General features: G+C 44.0%; 1 protein-coding gene across 3 annotated transcripts in view; it reads right to left on the bottom strand.

The window, feature by feature from the left end:
- Positions 1-1,252: 1,252 nt before the first annotated feature.
- The window catches only part of arid4a (AT-rich interactive domain 4A), a 37,154-nt gene continuing 17,065 nt past the window's right edge, over positions 1,253-21,341 (bottom strand). For all 3 annotated transcript variants that reach the window (XM_026151544.2, XM_080293470.1, XM_026151545.2), the window contains exons 11-25: positions 20,821-20,999; positions 20,651-20,723; positions 18,746-18,840; positions 18,443-18,540; positions 16,195-16,432; positions 15,839-16,065; positions 13,102-13,263; positions 12,162-12,243; positions 11,649-11,847; positions 9,739-9,801; positions 8,162-9,664; positions 6,198-6,302; positions 4,204-4,356; positions 3,801-3,947; positions 1,253-2,568 (exon numbers count right to left, since the gene is read on the bottom strand). In XM_026151544.2, coding sequence (XP_026007329.2) covers positions 2,465-2,568; positions 3,801-3,947; positions 4,204-4,356; positions 6,198-6,302; positions 8,162-9,664; positions 9,739-9,801; positions 11,649-11,847; positions 12,162-12,243; positions 13,102-13,263; positions 15,839-16,065; positions 16,195-16,432; positions 18,443-18,540; positions 18,746-18,840; positions 20,651-20,723; positions 20,821-20,999 — 3,428 coding nt within the window. In that variant the 3' untranslated portion in view covers positions 1,253-2,464. The remainder of the gene's footprint in view (positions 2,569-3,800; positions 3,948-4,203; positions 4,357-6,197; positions 6,303-8,161; positions 9,665-9,738; positions 9,802-11,648; positions 11,848-12,161; positions 12,244-13,101; positions 13,264-15,838; positions 16,066-16,194; positions 16,433-18,442; positions 18,541-18,745; positions 18,841-20,650; positions 20,724-20,820; positions 21,000-21,341) is intronic.

Below are 21,341 nucleotides of genomic sequence, written 5' to 3'. Positions count from 1 at the left end.
TTGGCCAAGTATATCTCACCTCATGTTGTGCATTTTCATCATTTTCCATATCAGCCTACCTCTCGGACCGGTCTCCCCAATGTTTGTGTAAAGTATGTTTGGTTTGAGGGTTCCTTTGTGAGTGTGCATGCGCCAACCAGCATGCTGCCTACTGTAACCCATAATTTCCTTCGGGATTAATAAAGTGGCTACATTCACCTTTAGTGTTAAACAAGCAGAAGTCCAGTCTTCTCCCAGGTTCCCTCGAGAACGCTCTTCACAGCCACCTCACACAGGACACAGTGTAGACATGTGTTACACGTTTTAAACAGCGATTTTGGAATCAACTTGTTTTTATGCTCCCATTTCTTCTGCTCAAGAGATTATTTTAGTATGGAGATAATTTCGGTTGGGGACTGAAATGACTGGGCCAGAGCAGAAACCTTTAAAAACTTTATTAGAAACAGAGAGCACTCATTGTGCACACAGTTCCAGCATGGCTTCTGTTCTTGGGAGGAAATGTGTTTTCGCCCCTCCCCCCCATCATTTACAGTCACTGCTCTCTTTAAAAGCCACTGGAAAACAGTTAAAAAACAAAAGAAAAAAAAGCTTCATAATATAACAGTACAAACAGTCTTCTCTTAAAAATATTAGAAATTATTCTTTACAGGCATGTAAAATGTAGTTCTGAAATACAGGGTGCGACTTTATTTTTCTTTACTCAGAGCTTTTTATGTACACGTGCACACGCTCACACACACACACACACACACACACACACACGAAAGAGTCAAGGACTTGAAATCAGCCTGTCTGAGCTGAATGCAGACAGCAACTCAGAGAAGGAAGAGACCAGAGATGAAGTGCAACAGAACCCTCCAGAACAATGCCACCATCGAGCTTAGAGACCCAACACATGGAAGAACAAAAATTATAACCTAAAATTAATAATTTAATGAAGTAGTGAGGAGTAATCAGGGCTCAACCCCCCCCCCCAAAAAACCAAAATCATGTTCACCAGCATCATGTTTAGAATTTGCCCGGATACTTCACCATCAGATCATAAACATATTTTAAGACAACTGAAGTCAAAATTCTGAATCCATAAAATTGTCTGTAGGAAAACTTTGTGACAATAGTTTCAAAGGTAAGTACTTACATTTAAATCCCATTTAAACTTGTGTGCAAAAACATGACCAATAAGTCTTGATGCCAGCAGAATGATGGAGTCACCCTTTGGTGCAAACGTGTGACTAAGTAACTTGAGTGAAAGTTTAAATTGGACAATTTTATTAAAGAATTCTGAGATCAGCTGGTTGAAGCTCAGATTTCAGAAGTCAACGTCACAACTACCCATAACGCCCACGTTCACTGCGCAAAGAAAGAAAATGTTCACTGAAATTAACTCCAACTTTTTACTGGTTGATGGAAAATGATTCAGCTGAATTTCAGACTTTTTTTTTTAAAGACTAAAGATGGATCACATTTAATGTTATTATTCAAATCAAAGCTACAATACTGAATCACAAATATGGCAGCAAAACAAAAGATCCAAATGTTAAAACAAAAAAACTGGTCTTTTAACATAAAATGGAATTTATAACTTACAAGAATCTCAGCTGTGAGAAATCAAACCCAAAACTTTACATCATAATTTCACTTTAAATAAAAAGAACTGAACAATGTTTGTGAGTGGCATTTTCACTCACTGTGAACAAGTTTAAACAAAAATTTAATATTTTGAAAGAAACAAAGTGAAAATGTTTGAGATCTGCTGGCAAATATTTGGACTCCCTTCATCTATTTTCTTGGCAGTAATGATCTTCCATACAAATTCCAAACTGACCTGCTAAACTTCAAACTCAAAAATAACTGAAGGAGCTGAAGAGTTGAAGTATTTTACACACAAAAAAGCTTCTTCAACAAATATCTTTTTTTCTTCTGCTGTAAAAATCAAACATTTTTCTGTGCTTAACCAAAATAAAAGCTCTAATTCCATTTAAAAGAGACCAAAAACACTCAGGGCAGAAAGTGAGGACAGTTTGTTTTCTAGAGAACATATGCAGTAGAGATGTGTGCATCAACAGCTTCACGAATCTGTTCCACCTTAAATAATTCCTACAAGCCCGTGACCTCTGACCCCTGCAACCAGACCAAACAGGGGAGGGGGGGAAAAGCACAAGAGCAAAGTGGAGGGAGGGAAATAAAATAAAAACAAACCAAAGAAGGAGCTCTGTGGTGGCTAACAGAAAGTTCCTCATGTTTCCTTAGACGGGAATCGAGGCGTCCGTAGGTGTGGGGACGGCGCCCGTGGGCCATAACTGATGGAGCGATGAGATTCCAACAGTACGAGTCGACACTCACAGGAACAAAGTGGATGGAGTTTTGTAAAGTTTTTGTCTTATCGTGCCCTCAGAGCAGACACTGGGTGGAATCTGTGGTGAGAGGGAACAAGCTGGATGAGTAGGCCTGGGTGGGCGTGTCATCACCTGCACTCCACAACCACAGTGTTCTGAGTGGGCGAGGCCGATGACGGACTCATACCAGTGTCTGAGGAACCTGATGAGGTGGATGCCATTGTGTTGGACACTGAGACAGAAGGACAGAGACGGACAGAAAGACACCTTTTAGTAATATAACCCTGATAAGCACATCACAGCAAATGGATTCATCGATGAGAAGCAAAATTATTCAAGGATGGAAACTGAAATGCTTTTCTAAGAAACAACAGATTTGGGCTAAAAACAAAGTTCATCTTTGAACAGCTGTACGGGAAAATACTGGAGTGTCCAACACTAACCCTCAGCCTCTTAGTAAACCCAACACGTTACTGATTTCAAAATACGATGTCGCCTTGTTCTCAAGTTTATTGCATTCACCAGAGTTTCTGAAAACTTGACTTTAACTCAATTGAAAAGCTTCACCACAGGGATACGAACTCATCCGAGATCTTTAGTAGATGCACGTTTAGTATAAATGTGACAAAGGTGACTTTGTTTTTGAGTTACAGCATTTACAAGATCTGTACAACACGTGGCTGAGGTCAAACTCAGACTCGAACCATCCACCATTTTCAGCAGCTGAACCTACGGTTTCAATTTCAAACTACTACATTGCTTGGTTCTCAAGATATCTACTTCACAAACATGTGTGTCTGGCCTCCAGTGGGATGACAATACCCCACGAACACGGAGTAAAAATCTATCCAATCTCTTCCACTTATCCGTTTCAGGGTCGCTGGAGCCCATCCCAGCTAGCATAGGGCGGGAGGCAGGGTACATCCAGGTTGCCAGTCTGTCGCAAGCACGGGGAGAACATGCAAACTCAGCATGGGCAGGAAAACAAGATTACATTAGCCATATCGCTCCACTGAGTCACATTCAGTGATGACTCTATCAAGCGCACCCTGCTGTGCCCACCACTGAATTTCTGACTTCCGTAAAGGAGTCACTGGAAATGGAATGGTTCTCCTGGACTGGTCTAACAGACCTTTTCCACTTGGGTCGGCTCTATTTGGTGGAAGTACCTGGTACCAGGTTCTCTTTCTGGACCTACTCAGCTGGGATTCCAAGTGATCTGAGGTGATTCAAAAATGATGTCATGCCACCGATTGGCTAGTCGGTGGCATCACTCGATAAGTCACGAGAGCATCTCCTTCACAAAAACCAAAACTGCCATTTTTAAAGATCTGGCAATGAGAGAAATGGCTACAGATAAGAAGCAACACTGAGACCAAGTCAAGCAAAGTCGGTACTGGTGTAAAAGAGCTCTACGAAGAAAGCAAGCAGATGATGTCAGCGTTTGCCTGCAGGCCCTCCTACCTTCTCTTTCCTTCTTTTTTAGTCTTTTCCTGCGTCTGTCAATAGACGCAACCTCAGACTTCAGGGTCATGTAGTACTTTCTGATCTCTTGCAGCTTTTCCTGGAGGAACGAGATCCTTTCTGTGCTTGACATGCTGTCCAGCTCATCTGAGGAAAAGTGAAAGTGGACACAGATCAGATCAAATCTCAATTTTAAAAAGAAAAAGAGGTCCAACAATTTACAATTGTTTAAAATCTCTCAGAGCATCCTTCAGCATCAACATGAGGTTAAAGTTCAGGTGGAAGCACTTTGTTGTGTTTATGTTGTGCCGTGAAACACAAGTTTGCCCACAGTGGCCTATAGCTGTGTCATTTGACATGTTTGAATTGTCAGTTCAGTGTCAAACACTGTGTGTGTTCGTACCAAGTTGGAAGGTCCACTTGTAGGTGCGTTGAGGGGTGGAGAAGCTCTGTTTGTCTTGTTTGTGAGAAGACGGAGATGAAAAGCTGGGACGAGACTTCTGAGACTTTGACAGAGACGAGAGCCGAGACTGGTCCTCGCTGTCACTACTGTGACCTGGAAACAGTTTACAACACTTTGTAATGCAGTGGTTCTAATAATCTGCTGTGCATCTTCTCATAGGAGTCGTCTCTGCATTCACAGTGCTCTGTTAATCGGCTGGGTCACATTAACTCAGCAATGAAATGGCTCCAAAACAACGGCGTGCTCAGAGGGCAGGTATACCGCCGACTCACCTTTATTGCAGCGTTCGTGTTGCATGTAATTACGTCGCACTCAGACATGTTGCTATGACAGCGACCACGCACATCAGGAGGTACTAAATTGTAATGGAAAACCAGTCGATCTGAGCGGGCACTCATGGATCGAGGCCCACGTTTGAGTGGTTCACCGTGGATCTGATTGATTATGTATGGAGCTCCGAAAATTAGACTAGTGGAAGAGAAAGTCTGTTTTTTGTAACTTAAGGTAAAAGGTCAAATTTCATACACTATATTAAATATACAGCAAGTAAAATCTTTTTTATTTTCATGATGATTTAGAAGCTCATGAAAATCAGAAATCACAAAGTATTAAAACATTTCTTTGGTTAATCAAAAAGGATTAACCGTACGTAGTACTTGGTTGGACCTCATAAATATGACGTGGAAACGTTCTGTGGTTTTAGTCAGCTGATGGCACTGCTGAGGTGTTCCTGCAGCACGGGTAGCACCAACACTACAACGGCCAACAGGCTCACTGCAGATCAACTTTGACAGTTGTACTTTTACAATAATAAATATGTGCATCTTACATTTTTGTGTCCAGCTCAAGTCAATTTAAGAAAAATAAAACTGGAAATTAGCAGTTTCACACCGAGTGTGAAGCACAGCTGGAGCCTAAAATGAGCCAAAATTCATTTCTACCTTTTCATAATGTTCCTCCTCTGTAATATTTCATTTATGCTATTTGTTACGTCATTTGTTATGCCCTTCATTAGTTTAATGTCTATTTTAACTTCATGACCTGTAAATGATTAGTGTTACATACTTGTTCACAAAATCTGACCTCTGACCTTAATATGAACATCAGTTCGATTTGATTTCAGTTCAGTCACAGATCTGAACTTGTCTGAGACCGTTGGTAGATGCACTGATGTATCATTTTGAAGTTCTTGCGTTCACAGAGGCAGCGTGGGAGTCCACTGTGCCCCATCAGCCTTTCTTATAGTCTCCAAGCTTCACTTCATTGACAGACTGATTATCAACCAAAAGTCCAGAAAAGCTCATTAAAGTTATAAATTGATCGGCATGCAAGTGAGTGAAATAAGTATTTGATTACCAACAAAAACATGTCTGCAGACTGCCTGTGGTACTCCATGACCTTAATGTGCTTCTTTAGTTGTATTGGGATACTGATGCTGGAACTGAAACCATCCATGACCCATCTTCAGTGCTGTGGCTGAGGGAAAGAGGTTCTTGTATACGATCCACAGTTGTCCTGTTCCCTTAGCCAAAGCACACGTCCATGCCCAGTTTGCCCAGTGAAGAAGTGGATTCTGTGGACAGTCTTATACATATTACTAGCTCAGTATCAAATTGACTGATTGTGATCTGTGTGCCCATGTTCTGCAATTTGACTAGGTTGTAGTGGATTCAAATACTTATTTCACTCAACGACATGCTACTCAGGTTATAAATTATGTGACATGTTTTCTATTCTCTCTCTGCATTGAAATAAAACACACTGTTCACTTCTTTGGAAGTGAGCAAACTTACAAATTAAGCAGAGGATGAAACGATCATAATGCAACTTGAAGAGTTCAGAATAACAGCAAGATTGGACTTTTCCAAACGTCATCTGGTTCAACCTGCAGAACAAGTCTTCATCTGATATTTACAGTACAAGCTGCCACTGACCTGCTCCGTTCTTCTCCACCCTCCCAGGCGTTTGTGGTCGTTTCTGGTTCCGTTTCTGTTTCTTGGCTGACGGGCTGGAGTTACAGTCAGTCAGCCTCTTCTGACCTGAAGGGTCAAAGGTCATATCTTACTTGTGATACAATCCAACTCAGGGCTCGCAAAATCACTAGCCCGACGTCCCGGGGCTAGTGATTTTTCCAGTCGGGCTACCAAAATCTATCTCTTCCCTGCCCGTCGGGCTATTGTAGGAAAAATATATGTCAATGCTTTTGCATTCTTTCAGAAATGTAGCTGGGTAATTATGTCATTGGCATCGGTGAGCCACTGTCAATATGTGACATATTGAAGTCGCGTTTGAATTTGCGCTTGTTTTTTTGCTTTCACTTTGCAATCGTGCAAACTGTGTATAGAGAGCGACAGCACTGATCTGTGAGTGATGATAATTTGTGCACCAATTCCTCTGACATCGTCTTATTAATCGTTAGCTTACTATGCAAACATGACAAGTGAAATCTCCCGCAGCTTAAACATGTGAGAGGTTGATCGCGCAGAGAATCGCTGACCGTCATGTGAGTGCGTGTGTAAAAGCAGCAGGATATATATTTTAGTTCTGCTGAGCCAAATAAGACAGGTCAGGGTGAAGAAGTGACAGCCAAAGAAAAGCTTACCACAAAACGGAGAAGTTATGACAAATCAGACTATAAGGCAAAAAGAAGGTGCAGCTTTATGGTTTCATGGACAAAAGAATTTCTGTGGCTGCAATATGACGAGCTAAATAACCAGGGCTGCACATAAGTGGTCCGCAGGTGCGCATTCGCTGTCAAAATAAAAAACAAGATATGAAGTTGCAACGCGTGCTTGCATACATAAGATTTTCTGGAGGAGGACAGACATTTGTTTAGAACTCTTAAAGATGTCGAAGAAGCTCCTTTAAGCAATTACTTTGGTTTTCTTCCACCTCCAAAGAAATGTCAGAAGGAGTCCCAACCACAAAAGAAGCATGTATTCTCGGAAAAGTGGTTGCAGGAGGTGAGCTGGCTTCAAACAAATGATGAACGCACAGAGATGTGGTGCAGAATGTGCCGTGAAAATCCCACTCTAGGACAAAAACTGCTTTTTATATGGACGCAAACGCGCGCTGCAACTTCTTATCTGGTGCGCGTCTTTTATTTTGACAGCGAATGCGCACATGCGGACCACTTATGTGCACCCGTGTAAATAACATAATGTTCTGCCGGGTGTGTTGTTGGTTTTCTCTCGATTTCTGAGTCGACAAGCGCCTTTGTTACTGGGACCAGTCATTTTAAGAAAGGCCCCCATTAGAACCCATGAGAAATGCAAGAAATGCATTATTGCTCAGTCTGCAATATCTTTCCCAGAACAAACACCAATTGCAAATAACATACTAAAAATAAACCTGAAAATCTGTTTAGAACAGCTACTATGTTGCAAAGAGTGAACTACCACTGGCACAATGTAGCAGTCTTTGCAAACTTCAAACAGCAAATGGCCTCGATCTTGGTTCCACTTGTCTCTTACCCGTGACTTCAGTGGAAATTTCAAATTCAGGATCTGACACAGACGGATTCATGTCCTACACAGTTCTTACAAGTTCATAGAAATTTCTGTTCAATTAGAACCAAGTATTTGAGTTGATGATTGTCATTTTTATACAATGTTGTAATTTGTTTTTCAGCAATTTTTTGATTAATGTTTTGTTTCCTTTACAATATTATACTTTAATGTATAATATTGTAAAGGAAACAAAACAGGAAACAAAACATCAATCAAAAAATTGCTCTCTTTCTTTTTTTTTTTTTTATTTATTCGGGCTACTTATATTTATTTTGGGCTACCAAAAACTGAAGAGTCCCTGCCCGAAGGGCTACCAGGGACTTTGAAATTTTGCGAGCCCTGCAACTGATAAGGTCACATTTCTGTCTGTTGTACCATTGTGCTCTTACCTCTGTCTTTATTTTCCTGCAACGAGAGAGAGGTGGAGGACGAGGAAGCACTGCCGTCGAAACCAGGGCTCGAGTCTCTCTCCTGCTCGCCCTTCACCACACCCCCCTCCTCAGTGTCACACTTGCGTAGTTGGTGCGCCTCGATGGGAGTGACTTCTGGCAGAAAGGGCCTGGCCTGAGGCTGAGGGAAATGAGGCGTATGAGGGGAGGGGAGGGAGGAATGGATGAGGTGGGGGAGTGGAGGGGGGGCTTGTTGCGACTCATTGACTATAGGGAAGTGATGCTCCAAGGAGGGGATGGGCTTCTCCTTCTCATCTGTATCATCCAGGTCCACCTCATGGCAGACCAGTGATTCTGGATCCATCTGTGGTTCCAGCTCCTCTGTATACTCCTGGGTTTCCAGAACAAGCGAAGCTGTCCCAGAAGGCATGACCGGTACCTTTGTGGCTGCACCTGTAAGATGCTCCTTTGACACCTCTTTCTGTGGCTCTTCTGCTGGGTGGGGCTGTTCCTCTGCCATCACCACTGCCTCACTGCTCTTCTCTGAGTGGAGTGGTAAGGGGGAAGCTCCTGCAACCATTTTGGTGGTCTCCTCCTGCCTTCTGTCAGGACGGGGTTTCTTTTCTGCTGTCTTTTGGTCTCCTGCCTTACGCTTGAGTGCCACGCTGCTTCTTTCCTCTGTCTCCTCCTCTGCCTCCTCCTCCATCTCCTCTGCTTCCTCCTCTTCAGTGGCAGAGTCAGTGTCCGAGTCAGCAGGAGACGCCTCAGGCAGGAGGTGTGGGGTGGGGAGACAGTGGAGCACTACCATGGGCTCGTCTTGCCTCTTAAAGACGCTATGAGGAGAAGGTGATAACGCTGGTGCCTGAGAGCGGCTGGCAGTGGATGCAGGGCTGGGGTTGGAGAGGGGGACTCTAGGGGGTGTTTCAGAGCCTGCCTCCCTGATGTTGCTCCTACGACCTTTCACTCTTGGCGAGGATGCAGGAGTAGTACAGTTGTCCTCATCGGTGGAGGAAGGCAGAGAGGAGGGCACCTGCTGCTCCCTTTCAGGAGGAAGAGGAGGTGGGGTCCTACTCAGACACATCTCTGGAAGTAATTCTTGCCTTAGAGACGTTTTGTTTTCGTCTTGGACAGACGCCGTCTTTGTGACTGGTGACATTTGGTTGTCTTTGTCCAGATCAGCTGGCAGCACTGCAGCTTCCTTTGCAGGATTCTCCCCCTGCTCTGCCTCCTTCCTCTCTGATTGGTGTAATTCTTCATGAGTGTTCTCCTCAGGCATACTGGGACACAAGGCTAAGGCAGCATCCGGCAGCTGAACTGCTGCTGCACAAGTTGCTGTATTGCTGTGAGGAGATGCCATGACATTAGCTAACCCACTTGCTTGCTGCTCCTCTTCTGCTTCCTCTGCCTTGGAAGGTGAGACTTCAGCTCTGCCTTGCCATGGCGATATTTTTTTGTCAGAAGGGTCTTCTGATTCACTTTCATCTGAGGAGTTCCCAGAATCCTCTGCAGGATGGACATTGGTTGGTTAGTTAGTAATTACTGAATGGCTCAATTACTACAAACAGAGCTGTTCTCACCGTTGGATGCTCTGTCCGAGTCGTACATGCCGGAAGTCCTTCTGGTTCTTCTCCGGGGAGTGTCTGCAGAGAGAACGACACATTACTCACAGAGACACACCTCACTGTGATGGTCAATTCAAACTGGACAAATACAGCTTTTCCTGACAGGCATCTTGTGACGTGAACATACACTATTGCCAAATGTATTCACTCATCCACTGTACCACTATAGGCCTGTCTGTAAAGGCTCTCAGTCATTTTCTTTCAAAGCTCCTTAGACCACTATAACCCTACAAACCTGATGAGGCCTTCAGATTACTCAGAGACACTCCATGAATAGGTTTCTCCATATCACCAGGTGCAGTGGTGTATCTGATGCCACTGCATGATGAACTGGGCCTTCAGTTCCAGTCAAAGGAATTCTTGATACTTCGGCATACCAAGTCATTTTAGATCGGTTCATGCTCCCAGCTTTGTAAGAGCAGTTTGGGGATGGACAAAGCATGCTCATGAGGACATGCACGAGCAGGTTTGGTGTGGAAGAGCGTCACTGGCTGCAGAGTCCTGACCTCAACCTGCCAGAAGACCACTGGGATGAATTAAAGCGGAGACAGCGTGGCGAGCCTTCTTGTCCAACATCATTGCTCTACCTCAAATGTACACGACTGGTCAAAAAGTTTTAGAACATGTCGTTGAAGTCAGATGAATATCTTCAAATGCTACAAAGGTAAGTGGTGAACTGCCACAGTTTAAGAAAAAAGAAAGTTTAAGTAACCCAAAACTGAAAAATAGTGTAATTTTCATAATTATACAAAAAGAACACAGCATGGGTTAACAGTTTAAAGCTGTTCTGCAGCAAAGGAGGCTGATCAGCCTTGGAAGCTGGTGCTACTAATTCCTACAGGTGTTCCAACCTTTCTGGATTACTTACAGCCCCGTCTGTCTGCATAAAGCAGTGTTGGACACACTGTGGTACCCTCGTCAGCATCAGCTGAACAGTACTGTGCTGCAGAAAGCAGTGTGTTGGTACAAACATGGTGAGAAAAAGGCAATTAACAATGGAAGAGAGACGGACCATCATAACTCTTATAAATGTAGGTCTGTCCTACAGAGAGACTGCAAAGAAAGTCAAGGTGTCAGTGAGTCCAGTTTCCTTCTGCACTATGAAACAAACTGTGACAGGAAGAGTCTGACAGACCCAGAGACACGACTGAATCAGGTCATGTGATGGCGGCTCACAGGACAACAGCTTCAAGCAGCTTAACAGTGCTCGTAGTAAGAAAGTCTGTTTCAGCTGTGAAGAGAAGACTTCAAGCTGCAGGTTTGACAGGATGAGTTGCAGCGAGAAAGCCAGGCAAGACAAAGAGGCTCGTCTGTGCCATGAAACACCAACACTGGACTGCTGAAGACTGGAAGAAGGTATTATGGACCGATGGATCAAATGTGAAATCTTCAGTTCATCACACAGGATCTTTGTCGTCGAGTAGGTGAAAGGATGGTTCCACAGTGTGTGTCATCACCTGTCAAACATGGAGGAGGAAGTGTGATGATCTGGGGCTGTTTGCTGGATCCAGGGTCGGCGACTTGTAGAGTGGGAGGCACCATGAACCAAAACAGCTACCACAGCATTCATGCAGCACCATGCAATGAGACTTTTCTTTTTCTAAGACTTTTGCCTGGTAATGTCCTTCTGGGAGGACGGTCAAAAACTCCCATAAACACATTCCTAAATACTGTAGAAAGCATTCCCAGAAGACTTGAAGCTGTTATAGCCGAGCATGGGCCAACATCACATTAGACCCTATGGGCCAAGAATTGGATGTCACTCAAGTTCATATGCTGGTGAAACCAGATGAGGGAACATTTTTGGCAATAAAGTGCACTACTGAGTGGATTTCTTTGGTATCGGCATGCTCTGTACAGCTTACTGTCTCCGTTGGCCATACTGGAAGTGTCAGTCCTGCTGCTTCTGCAATTGGATAGCCCTTCGCTACTTGAAGTTTTGCTACGCCCAGTGGAGCTGTTGGGTGTGGTCCTGATCTGAGGACGACCACGTTTCCCTACAGTTGGCCTGACAGCCGCCATCAGTGCTGGCTTCTCTTCGTCCTTATCGAGCTCGTCTTTGGTCTGTTGAGTGGAAAGAAAACAGTGAGATGACAATAAAAAGGATGTTTGACCTTAGGATGTCCGTTCATCTCAGAGTGAAGCTCAGCAGGTTTTGGTCAGACAGCCAAGGTAATTCGACATCACAGGACACCTGTCCACCAAACAACCTCTCAGCTTTAACACTAAGCAGTCACACAGAAACATTCCCAGTTACTCAACTTTTATTCATCACATGAACCAATGGTTACTTTTCACCTGTATTTAATGAAGAAAGCTTTTGATCACATTGAAACTCCATAATTATCCATCCTTCAATTTGTGACGTGGCATCTCACCTTCACCTTCTTCTTCTGCTTCCTCTTTGTTGCTTTTTCTGTAGGCCATATAATTCGGTCAGCCTTCACCCACTCATCATACCTGTGCATCAGATACACAAACACCACCAGGTCACACCATCACCTAACATCCCTAAGCACCTGTGACACCAACTTTAGTTTTTATTTTTTTCAGAGTTTAACTGTGGAGCATCTCTGCAAACATAAAATATTTTAAAAGTCTAAACAACAAAAAAATAAGAAGCGATTTCATGGCCACCACAAGATCATTCAGCAACTCCATGTAAACCACCCAAAAAAAACTATGTCAGCACGTGGCATTTGGTTGCTTGGGAAAAGGAGGAGAACGGAGCGACTGCAGCTGTGAGAGCAGCATCAGTGTGATGGGAGAGACTAGTGACATGGACACTGTGGTCAGTGTGCTTTCCTACTCTTCTTTCTATCACGTGTTAAAACAATGAGGTGACTGCTGAATGTCACAGGTACTGGCCAAAGAGGCAGAAAAGGCTCAACTGCAATGTCAACACTGTCTCCACGGAGACAACAGGAGGAGCGATACACCACCTGTTCCAGGTAAATATTTGTTAAAGTTGTACAAAAAACATCTGAAGCATTTCCTGGAATCTTAGGTAAATACTTTTACACGATTTTGTTTTTTGCAGCATTTTTACACAACTTTTTGAAATTTGCATTTCAAGTTATGAAAATGATTCATTAAACATGTTTGTGGTTTTCACTGTGAACAAAAAGCTTTTCCTACTCTGATTTTTGTTTGTGAGGGTGTGCTTAAAAAACAAAGAAACAAAACCATACGTGGCAAAGTAAAGAGCTTTTAAAGGTGAAACAAAGTCAAAAACCACTGTCCTGCACTGGTAGTATTCATATGCAGTACATATGTAGTATTCACTGTACACAGGCAGCGTGTGTCTGACAGACTGACCTGACATTCCAGCCGTAATAGTGAACCAGGTAGAACTGTTCACCATTGTCAATGTCAGTCTTCTTGATGTGGGCCTCATAAATCTTCTGAGTCTTTCCTCTTCCGTACTTCACCCTGACCTTCGTTCCAGTTACAGTGTCTCCGTCTTCTTCAGTCTCACTCCTGACACACACACACACACACACACACACACACACACACACACACACACACTCTATCAGCAGCCAACATCAGTACATGCCTGTATTGTATGATTAAGACTACTTTTAGCCCTTTTCCACCAGCACCTACTTGGCTTAGCTTGACTCAGTTTTTAGGGTTTTCCATTAGGTGGTGTTGCCTGATACTGGGTATTGTTTTAGTGTCTGTTAGGTCGGGGTTCCAAGTGAGGTGAGTCAATCCAAAAATGCTTTCCAACAGACTACATGTCACTGATTGGCCAGTCAATAGCATCACTTGATGAGTCGACGGCATCAGAAAAATCAAAACATTTTTGAAACCCAGAAACGAGGGAAAAAATAAATAACGCTGTGATCCCAGAGTCTGACAAAAACATACAAATGATGTCCGGGGCCGTGGTGCTGTAATGAGCCCACGCACACTGAGCTGACAGAGCAGTGCAAAAGAGGCTTTTGTTACTGTGTAACATTATAATAAAAGAAAACTTAGTGTATGAGCTTGTACAGTGGTTGCAAAAGTATTCGGCCCCCTTGAACTTCTCCACATTTTGTCACATTACAGCCACAAACATGAATCAATGTTATTGGAATTCCACGTGAAAGACCAACACAAAGTGGTGCACACGTGAGAAGTGGAACGAAAATCATACATGATTCCAAACATTTTATACAAATAAATAACTGCAAAGTGGTGTGTGTGTGTGTGTGTGTGTGTGTGTGTGTGTGTGTGTGTGTGTGTGTAATTATTCAGCCCCCTGAGTCAATACTTTGTAGAACCAGCTTTTGCTGCAGTTCCAGCTGCCAGTCTTTTAGGGTCTGTCTCTACCAGCTTTGCACATCTACAGACTGAATCTTTGCTCATTCTTCTTTGAAACAGCTCCAGCTCAGTCAGATTAGATGGACAGCGTTTGTGAACAGCAGTTTTCAGATCTTGCCACAGATTCTCGACTGGATTTAGATCTGGACTTTGACTGGGCCGTTCTAACACATGGATATGTTTTGTTTTAAACCGTCCCATTGTTTCCTGGCTTTATGTTCAGGGTCGTTGTCCTGCTGGAAGCTGAACCTCCGCCCCAGTCTCAAGTCTTTTGCAGACTCCAAGAGGTTTTCTTCCAAGACTGCCCTGTATTTGGTTCCATCCATTTTCCCATCAACTCTGACCAGCTTCCCTGTCCCTGCTGAAGAGAAGCCCCCCCAGAGCATGATGCTGCCACCACCATATCTGACAGTGGGGATGGTGTGTTCAGAGTGATGTGCAGTGTTAGTTTTCCACACATAGCGTTTTGCATTTTGGTCTCATCTGACCAGAGCAGCTTCTTCCACATGTTTGCTGTGTCCCCCACATGGCTTGTGGCAAACTGCAAACGGGACTTCTTATGGTTTTCTGTTAACAATGGCTTTCTTCTTGCCACTCTTCCATAAAGGCCAACTTTGTGCAGTGCACGACTAATAGTCGTCCTATGGACAGATTCCCCCACCTGAGCTGTAGATCTCTGCAGCTCGTCCAGAGTCACCATGGGCCTCTTGGCTGCATTTCTGATCAGCGCTCTGCTTGTTCGGCCTGTGAGTTTAGGTGGACGGCCTTGTCTTGGTAGGTTTACAGTTGTGCCATACTCCTTCCATTTCTGAATGATGGCTTGAACAGTGCTCCGTGGGATGTTCAAGGCTTGGGAAATCTTTTTGTAGCCTAAGCCTGCTTTAAATTTCTCAGTAACTTTATCCCTGACCTGTCTGGTGTCTAAATCCAATCCAGAATCTGTGGCAAGATCTGAAAACTGCTGTTCACAAACGCTGTCCATCTAATCTGACTGAGCTGGAGCTGTTTCAAAGAAGAATGAGCAAAGATTCAGTCTGTAGATGTGCAAAGCTGGTAGAGACAGACCCTGAAAGACTGGCAGCTGGAACTGCAGCAAAAGGTGGTTCTACAAAGTATTGACTCAGGGGCTGAATAATTACACACACCACTTTGCAGTTATTTATTTGTAAAAAATGTTTGGAATCATGTCAGATTTTCCTTCCACTTCTCACGTGTGCACCACTTTGTGTTGGTCTTTCACGTGGAATTCCAATAACATTGATTCATGTTTGTGGCTGTAATGTGACAAAATGTGGGAAAATTCAAGGGGCCGAATACTTTTGCAACCACTGTATGCACATATCTTGAATACAGGAATAGAAACAATATAAGAATACTGTGATACCATAACGTACAACAGAAGTTTAGCTTCTGCTAATATAAAGACAGTCTGAACATGATCGCATATTTAAATCCTTTCACATAGATTTTTTTAAACCGAATAAAGAAAATAATATAACTTACTAAGAACAGTAATAATAAGCCATAGATGTAAACTTCCACCTCTGTAGTTTTCGGATTAAGCTTCTTGCTCATTTTGCATGTTTTTAACTTCACATTTCTGCATCAGTACAAACGATATTTTTCTTTACTTCAAGTGTAACTTTGTAATTATGTTTTTACACCGACTTCATTTTCACCTTATCTTATTTACTCACACCCATGTTTTGGTTCCTATTATTCATTATTGTTTTGTGTTTACCTGTCTGCTCTCCTCCTCTCCCCCTCCTCCTCTTCTTCATCGTCCTCATCCTCCTCGTCATCGTCAGAGCCTCTCTCAGAGTCATCATTTCTTCTGTTGCTGCGTCTCCTCACCTCCCTCTGCTGCTCCTCGTGGTTCTCTCCTTCTCCTGGTCCTCCTCTCTTATCCAACTTGGAGGAGGTCTCTCTCTCTGCTTTCACCCGACTCCCCACGCACCTCCTCCTCCCCTGAGAAGAGACGGGGGCAGAAAACATTTCATGTGCTGAAATACTGCTTCGTTGGCTCAGTGTGAGCTTATGCAGCACACACTGGTTTGGGGTGTCAGCATTTCTGTTGGTGTCAAAGAAATCTCTCACTCTTGGGGATGACTGTCTCTCCTTCACGTCTTCCTTCTCACTTTCGCTCTCTGACTCCACCTCCTCCTGTTTGTCAACAACTGTCTCCACCGTCACCGTTGGTGTGGAGGACTCTGTTAACGCTGCTCCCGCTGCCTTTTGACTGGCTGGTGTGGCAGGAGGGCGGGGGTTGTTGTGATGGATGGTTCTGAAAGTAATGGCTGCAGAGCGGCAGTACTCCTCAAACCCATAAAGGTACCTGACGACACAAATAAAGGGTCAGTGGTCTGTGTGGCACGAGTTATTAAACAGCCTTCCTCTGTGATAAGACTTTGCTACGACCACCCACACAATAGAGCGTTAGCTGTCATACTTTTACTAGTGACAGAGCGAAAACCTCGTATCTGTGTGCTTATTGCTGTAAGAAAAACCACATTACCGATACAACGCCGTGTCGTACAGCAGCGAGGAGCTCAGTGTTTATCGCACAGCACAACTTCTGACTGACTTGCATTTGTGCTGATAAGAGAAGAAGACGCCGTCTTTCAGAATGCATGAACCTAGTTGGTTCATTCTCTGTCCAGTTGCCTGTAAAATTATCTTAAATCCAGCAGCAACACAGTAATGTGTCTCACACTGCATAAGGGGTCATCGACCCATTACTGGTTTTCACTAAAAGAAGCACTTTTCCACTTTTGGTCTTGTCCGCCCAAAGAACATCCACTCCAGCAAACCTTCTGGCTTTGTGTTTTGGTCCAGACCAGCAAACTGCTTTTATGGAGGTGATTAATCAAGTGCGTTTAATTAGCAGCACCTGGTTCATACTTACTCTTTTAACCTCTATGGAAGAGGTAACTTGGTTTTTCACAGGACTGCATCTCAACATGTCTGAAGGTTCTCAGACTGATGAGTTGGATGACTAAGGAAAGAGAAGCGTCTGGACTTCTTTAAGGCTACGTCCACACTAATGCGTTTTCAAACAAGACGGCGTTTTGGCTCAAGGAAAACGCAGCGTTTTGAAAACGCTCTCGGAAACGAAGAAGGTGCTTATGTGTCGCAGTGTGGACAGCGAAAACAGACTTTTTGAAAACGATGACGCGTGTTAGTCATATGATGCGCACCTTAGCTCGTGATTAGGTAGAGGATCAATAGGAGGTCCACGACCCTTCTAGGGACACTCTCATAGGGCTTAAAATCTGGGACTCTGAGAACGAGCTCCTTAGAGCAGCACTCGGGCTAATATCACTTCGATAAATCAGCCCATGGATTCCTAATCTTTTCAAGTTGTTTTGAAATGGCCTTATACCCCCTCCCTGATTCATGAGCAGCATCAATCAATCCTCTAGACCAGGGGCGTCGAACTCCAGGCCTTGAGGGCCGGTGTCCTGCAGGTTTTAGATATCACCGTGAGTCAGCACACCTGAATCACATGATTAGTTCATTACCAGGCCTCTGGAGAACTTCAAGACATGTTGAGGAGGTCATTTAGCCATTTAAATCCGCTGTGATGGATCAAGGACACATCTAGAACCTGCAGGATACCGGCCCTCGAGGCCTGGAGTTCGACACCTGTGCTCTAGACACTGATGCTTTTACCTCCTTGGCATTATATTAAAACATACCTGAAGGCTGCAGAGCAGCAAACTGCTGGTTTTACACATGGGTCACACTTACAGGGGATCAATTAACACGTTAGCAGCACTGCTACTTACCCTCTTAATTCTTAACACACTGTATATGTTGAACACCTTCTGCATATGATGATGTCATTTGTCACATGCTATTCATGTGGCCATATTCACCTAACTTTATGATCTGCTAAGGACCAGCTAATTGTTTCCATCATGTTCTGATATGATACTGTCAGCAAAGAGGTTATCACCTCAATAAATCAGCCCATGGATTCCTAATCTGATCCATCTTTACATGGTCAGATACAGAGTCAGCACAGCAGTACAATTTACAGAGAGGAAATATTAGAAAAACATCAAGAGGTTAAACACACAACACTGCCTGAAAGGCACACAGCTGCTGCAGGCATGTAAAAACCTTGATGTGAGAAAAAGGATTTTAAAGTCTTAAATAATCAGGCCCCATCTCTCACAGCACCGCATCACCTCGAGCCCTGGGTCAAACCTGAAGTTACCTTGTTAAGCGCCCAGTTCAGCGTAATGCTGATCAGTGCATCACATGCAGACCTCGACCCAGATCCAAACAGAATCAGAACCAAAAAGAGAAAATTGCTTTCTGAGCAACTTATTGTTCTTACTTTTTGTAGGCAGTCTTGACATTGTAGGACGCAGCAGAGTTGAGGACAGGGATGCCCAGATCTATGTAAACCTGCTTCCACACTGTACCAGACTCAATCTGAAACACACGAGGCAGAGTCACGTCACAGCTAGGCACGCACTCCTTCATGTTCATCAGCTGCACACACAGTGGAACCAATCAGGCACTAAGTCAGACAGCCAAGAGGACCATCAGGAGCTCAGTCCACTACTGGAACAGCACTCACATGACCCCACATTCACATCAGTCGTACGATCTGGTAGTACGTGTGTCACCTTCTCACCTTGTGGCAGCCTCCCAGGTGATAGACCAACCTGTAGAGCTTGAAGAGGTTAAGGTCTTTGTAACCCAACACCGGAGGCTTGTTGATGGGAGTCCCTGAAAGAACCAGAGACTGTTAGAGCCAAACATCACAGTTTTAGTATTTACAAGACTTCTTCCTCCTAGCGTTTTTCCCGCTCGGTTGCAGGGTCCGCTTTTCTGCAAAGTCGTCTCCACTTGGGTCGGTCAAGGGCGTCGGTCAGATCGGCTTCGATCTTCTTCACGTCGTCCTTGATTCGGTCCATCCATCTCCGCTTTGGTCTGCCTCTAGGTCGACGTCCTTGGGGGCTGAGCCGCAGTGCTGTTCTCACCACTGAGTTCTCATCGCTCCGTACCACATGTCCGTACCACCGCAGCCTCGCTTCTTGCATCTTATCTGTGATTGGCGCGATTCCCATCCTCTTTCTAAGGTCGGTGTTCATGACGTGGTCCCATCGTGTTAGGCCTAGGCACCATCGCAGCATCTGCATTTCCATCGTGTGAAGGGCTTGTTCGTGCTTTGCGGTGGCTGGCCAGCACTCGGATCCATAGAGGGCGACGGGGCGCACTACACTCTTGTAGATCTTTGACTTGAGGCGATTGGGCATTCTTCGGTCACACAGGACGCCGGTGACTTGGCGCCATTTCATCCACGCTGCGTTGATCCTGGCTCGTACATCTAGTAGGATATCGCCGTCATTGCTGATCATCGATCTGAGGTATTTGAAATGAGGTACTTTCGCCAGACCTTCTCCATCGACGCTGATCGTGCCGTCGGTCTGGGGGCCAGCCTCTAAGTATTCGGTCTTGTTGGTGTTGAGCCTCAGGCCGAAGTCAGCTAGGCGAGTCTTCCACTGCTGCGTTTGGTATTGCAGTTCTATTCGTGATTCATCGGCCAGGAAGACATCGTCGGCGTAGAGAAGTGTCCAGGGATGGGGTGACTTGTTAGTATTTACAAGACTAAAGAGTCTTAAACCAAAACTGACAAAATGTTTAACAATTGAGCCAAAAAAAACCAAAAAATTATTTGAATTATTAGTTTGTTTTTTTAAAAGGAACCTTAAGATCACACCTGAGTAAGTGCAAAAGAAAGCACAAGGTTTGTTTTCAGATAAACAACGTTATTTAACAAAAATGAAGCCAAAATGGTGAAACAGTGCGTTTTAGTCAGTGAACAGGAGTCAGTAGGTCAGTGCCCTCACTGCTGGGTCAACCAAAGGCATTTCAGGGAGGTTTCAGGATGACGTGACAATAATCAGGCCTAGACAGAATAAATGCACCAACTAGTTTTTAAAGCATCATCTTGAGACAGGATGTTTCCAACTTTTAAGACATTTCTGCTTTAAGTGACAGCTTTTTAAGTAATGGTTTAATTACTGCCACCTTAAAGGCCTGTGGGATATGGCCCAATAGCAGGAAGACACTGCTCATATTTAACATTAATGGTTGGATTTCTTTGGGCAGTCGTGTAGGAACTGGCTCTAACAGACATGCTGGAAGTTTGGAAGAAGCAACCACTGAAGGCAAGTATATGGACTGGCTCTTACATAGTGCTGAGCACTCAAAGCACTTTATATTCATACAAGTGCTGTCTGTGTACATGTCACACTCCAGTGAATGTATCAGAACGTATCGAGGTTCAGCATCTCGTCCAAGGATATGCAGGCATGCAGACTGAGCAGTCAGGGATTGAACCACCAACTTTCCAATTAGCAGATTGCGAAGTTGTCTCCCGTTCAGACAGTTCATCTCTTGAGTTTGGTCCATGTTTTTATGCTTGACAGATTCATAGGTCAGTGTTAAGCAGCTCAACAAAATAAATGGGTACATGAATAGGCCAGCCAATAATAAAACAGTACTTTCAATATTGCTTCTTCCACTGTCTCACCTCTGTCCTCCATGAACTTGTAGAGCTGCTGCAGGAAGTGGTCTCTCTCTTCTGGATCTGGCTCCTCCTCTGGCTGGATGGACAGATGTAGACAGACATGCAGACTCAATAACAGCACATTAAGGTTTTGAATGAAACTACCCTCATCTGTGTGACAGCATCAAACTCACCTCTTCTTTTATACGTTTCCTTTTCTTCTCCTCTTCATCATCATGCTCCTCTTCACTTTCCTTCTCCTCTTCATTATCCTCATCTTCACTGGAGGACGAGTCCAGGATCTGGCTCATATCCATTTTCCACAAATCTGGAATCTCCTTGCTGCTCAGGAACATCTGGGCTCCTTCTACACCTGCAGAGAGGGAACAGGGGAACAGGGGAAGACAAAGAAGAGGATGAGGAAAGGACAAGAGGAAGAGTACAAACAGCAAAAAAAAAAAAAACAACAGAAGAAGATGACAAAAGGAAATTAATGTGGAAGAAATGTGGTTAAAGAGGTAGACGGGTGGGAAAAAGGGAGACAGAAAGAAGAGAGGAGGTGGAAATATATTACAAACTGTCAGAATGAATAATATTAATTATTATTAATTACAAAATTAAAAATGCTTGCAGCTGTCATTGCTACCTGTCAGCCTCCCAGTCCAAACACCTATGGTATCAATTTAAAAAATACTGTTGTCTCTTTCTCAAGAAG

The sequence above is a fragment of the Astatotilapia calliptera genome, chromosome 19 (genome assembly GCF_964374335.1).
Source record: "Astatotilapia calliptera chromosome 19, fAstCal68.1, whole genome shotgun sequence".
Lineage (NCBI taxonomy): Eukaryota > Metazoa > Chordata > Actinopteri > Cichliformes > Cichlidae > Astatotilapia > Astatotilapia calliptera.
The sequence above is the reverse complement of the archived record's forward strand: the minus strand, read 5'-3'. Positions and strand labels throughout refer to the sequence as shown.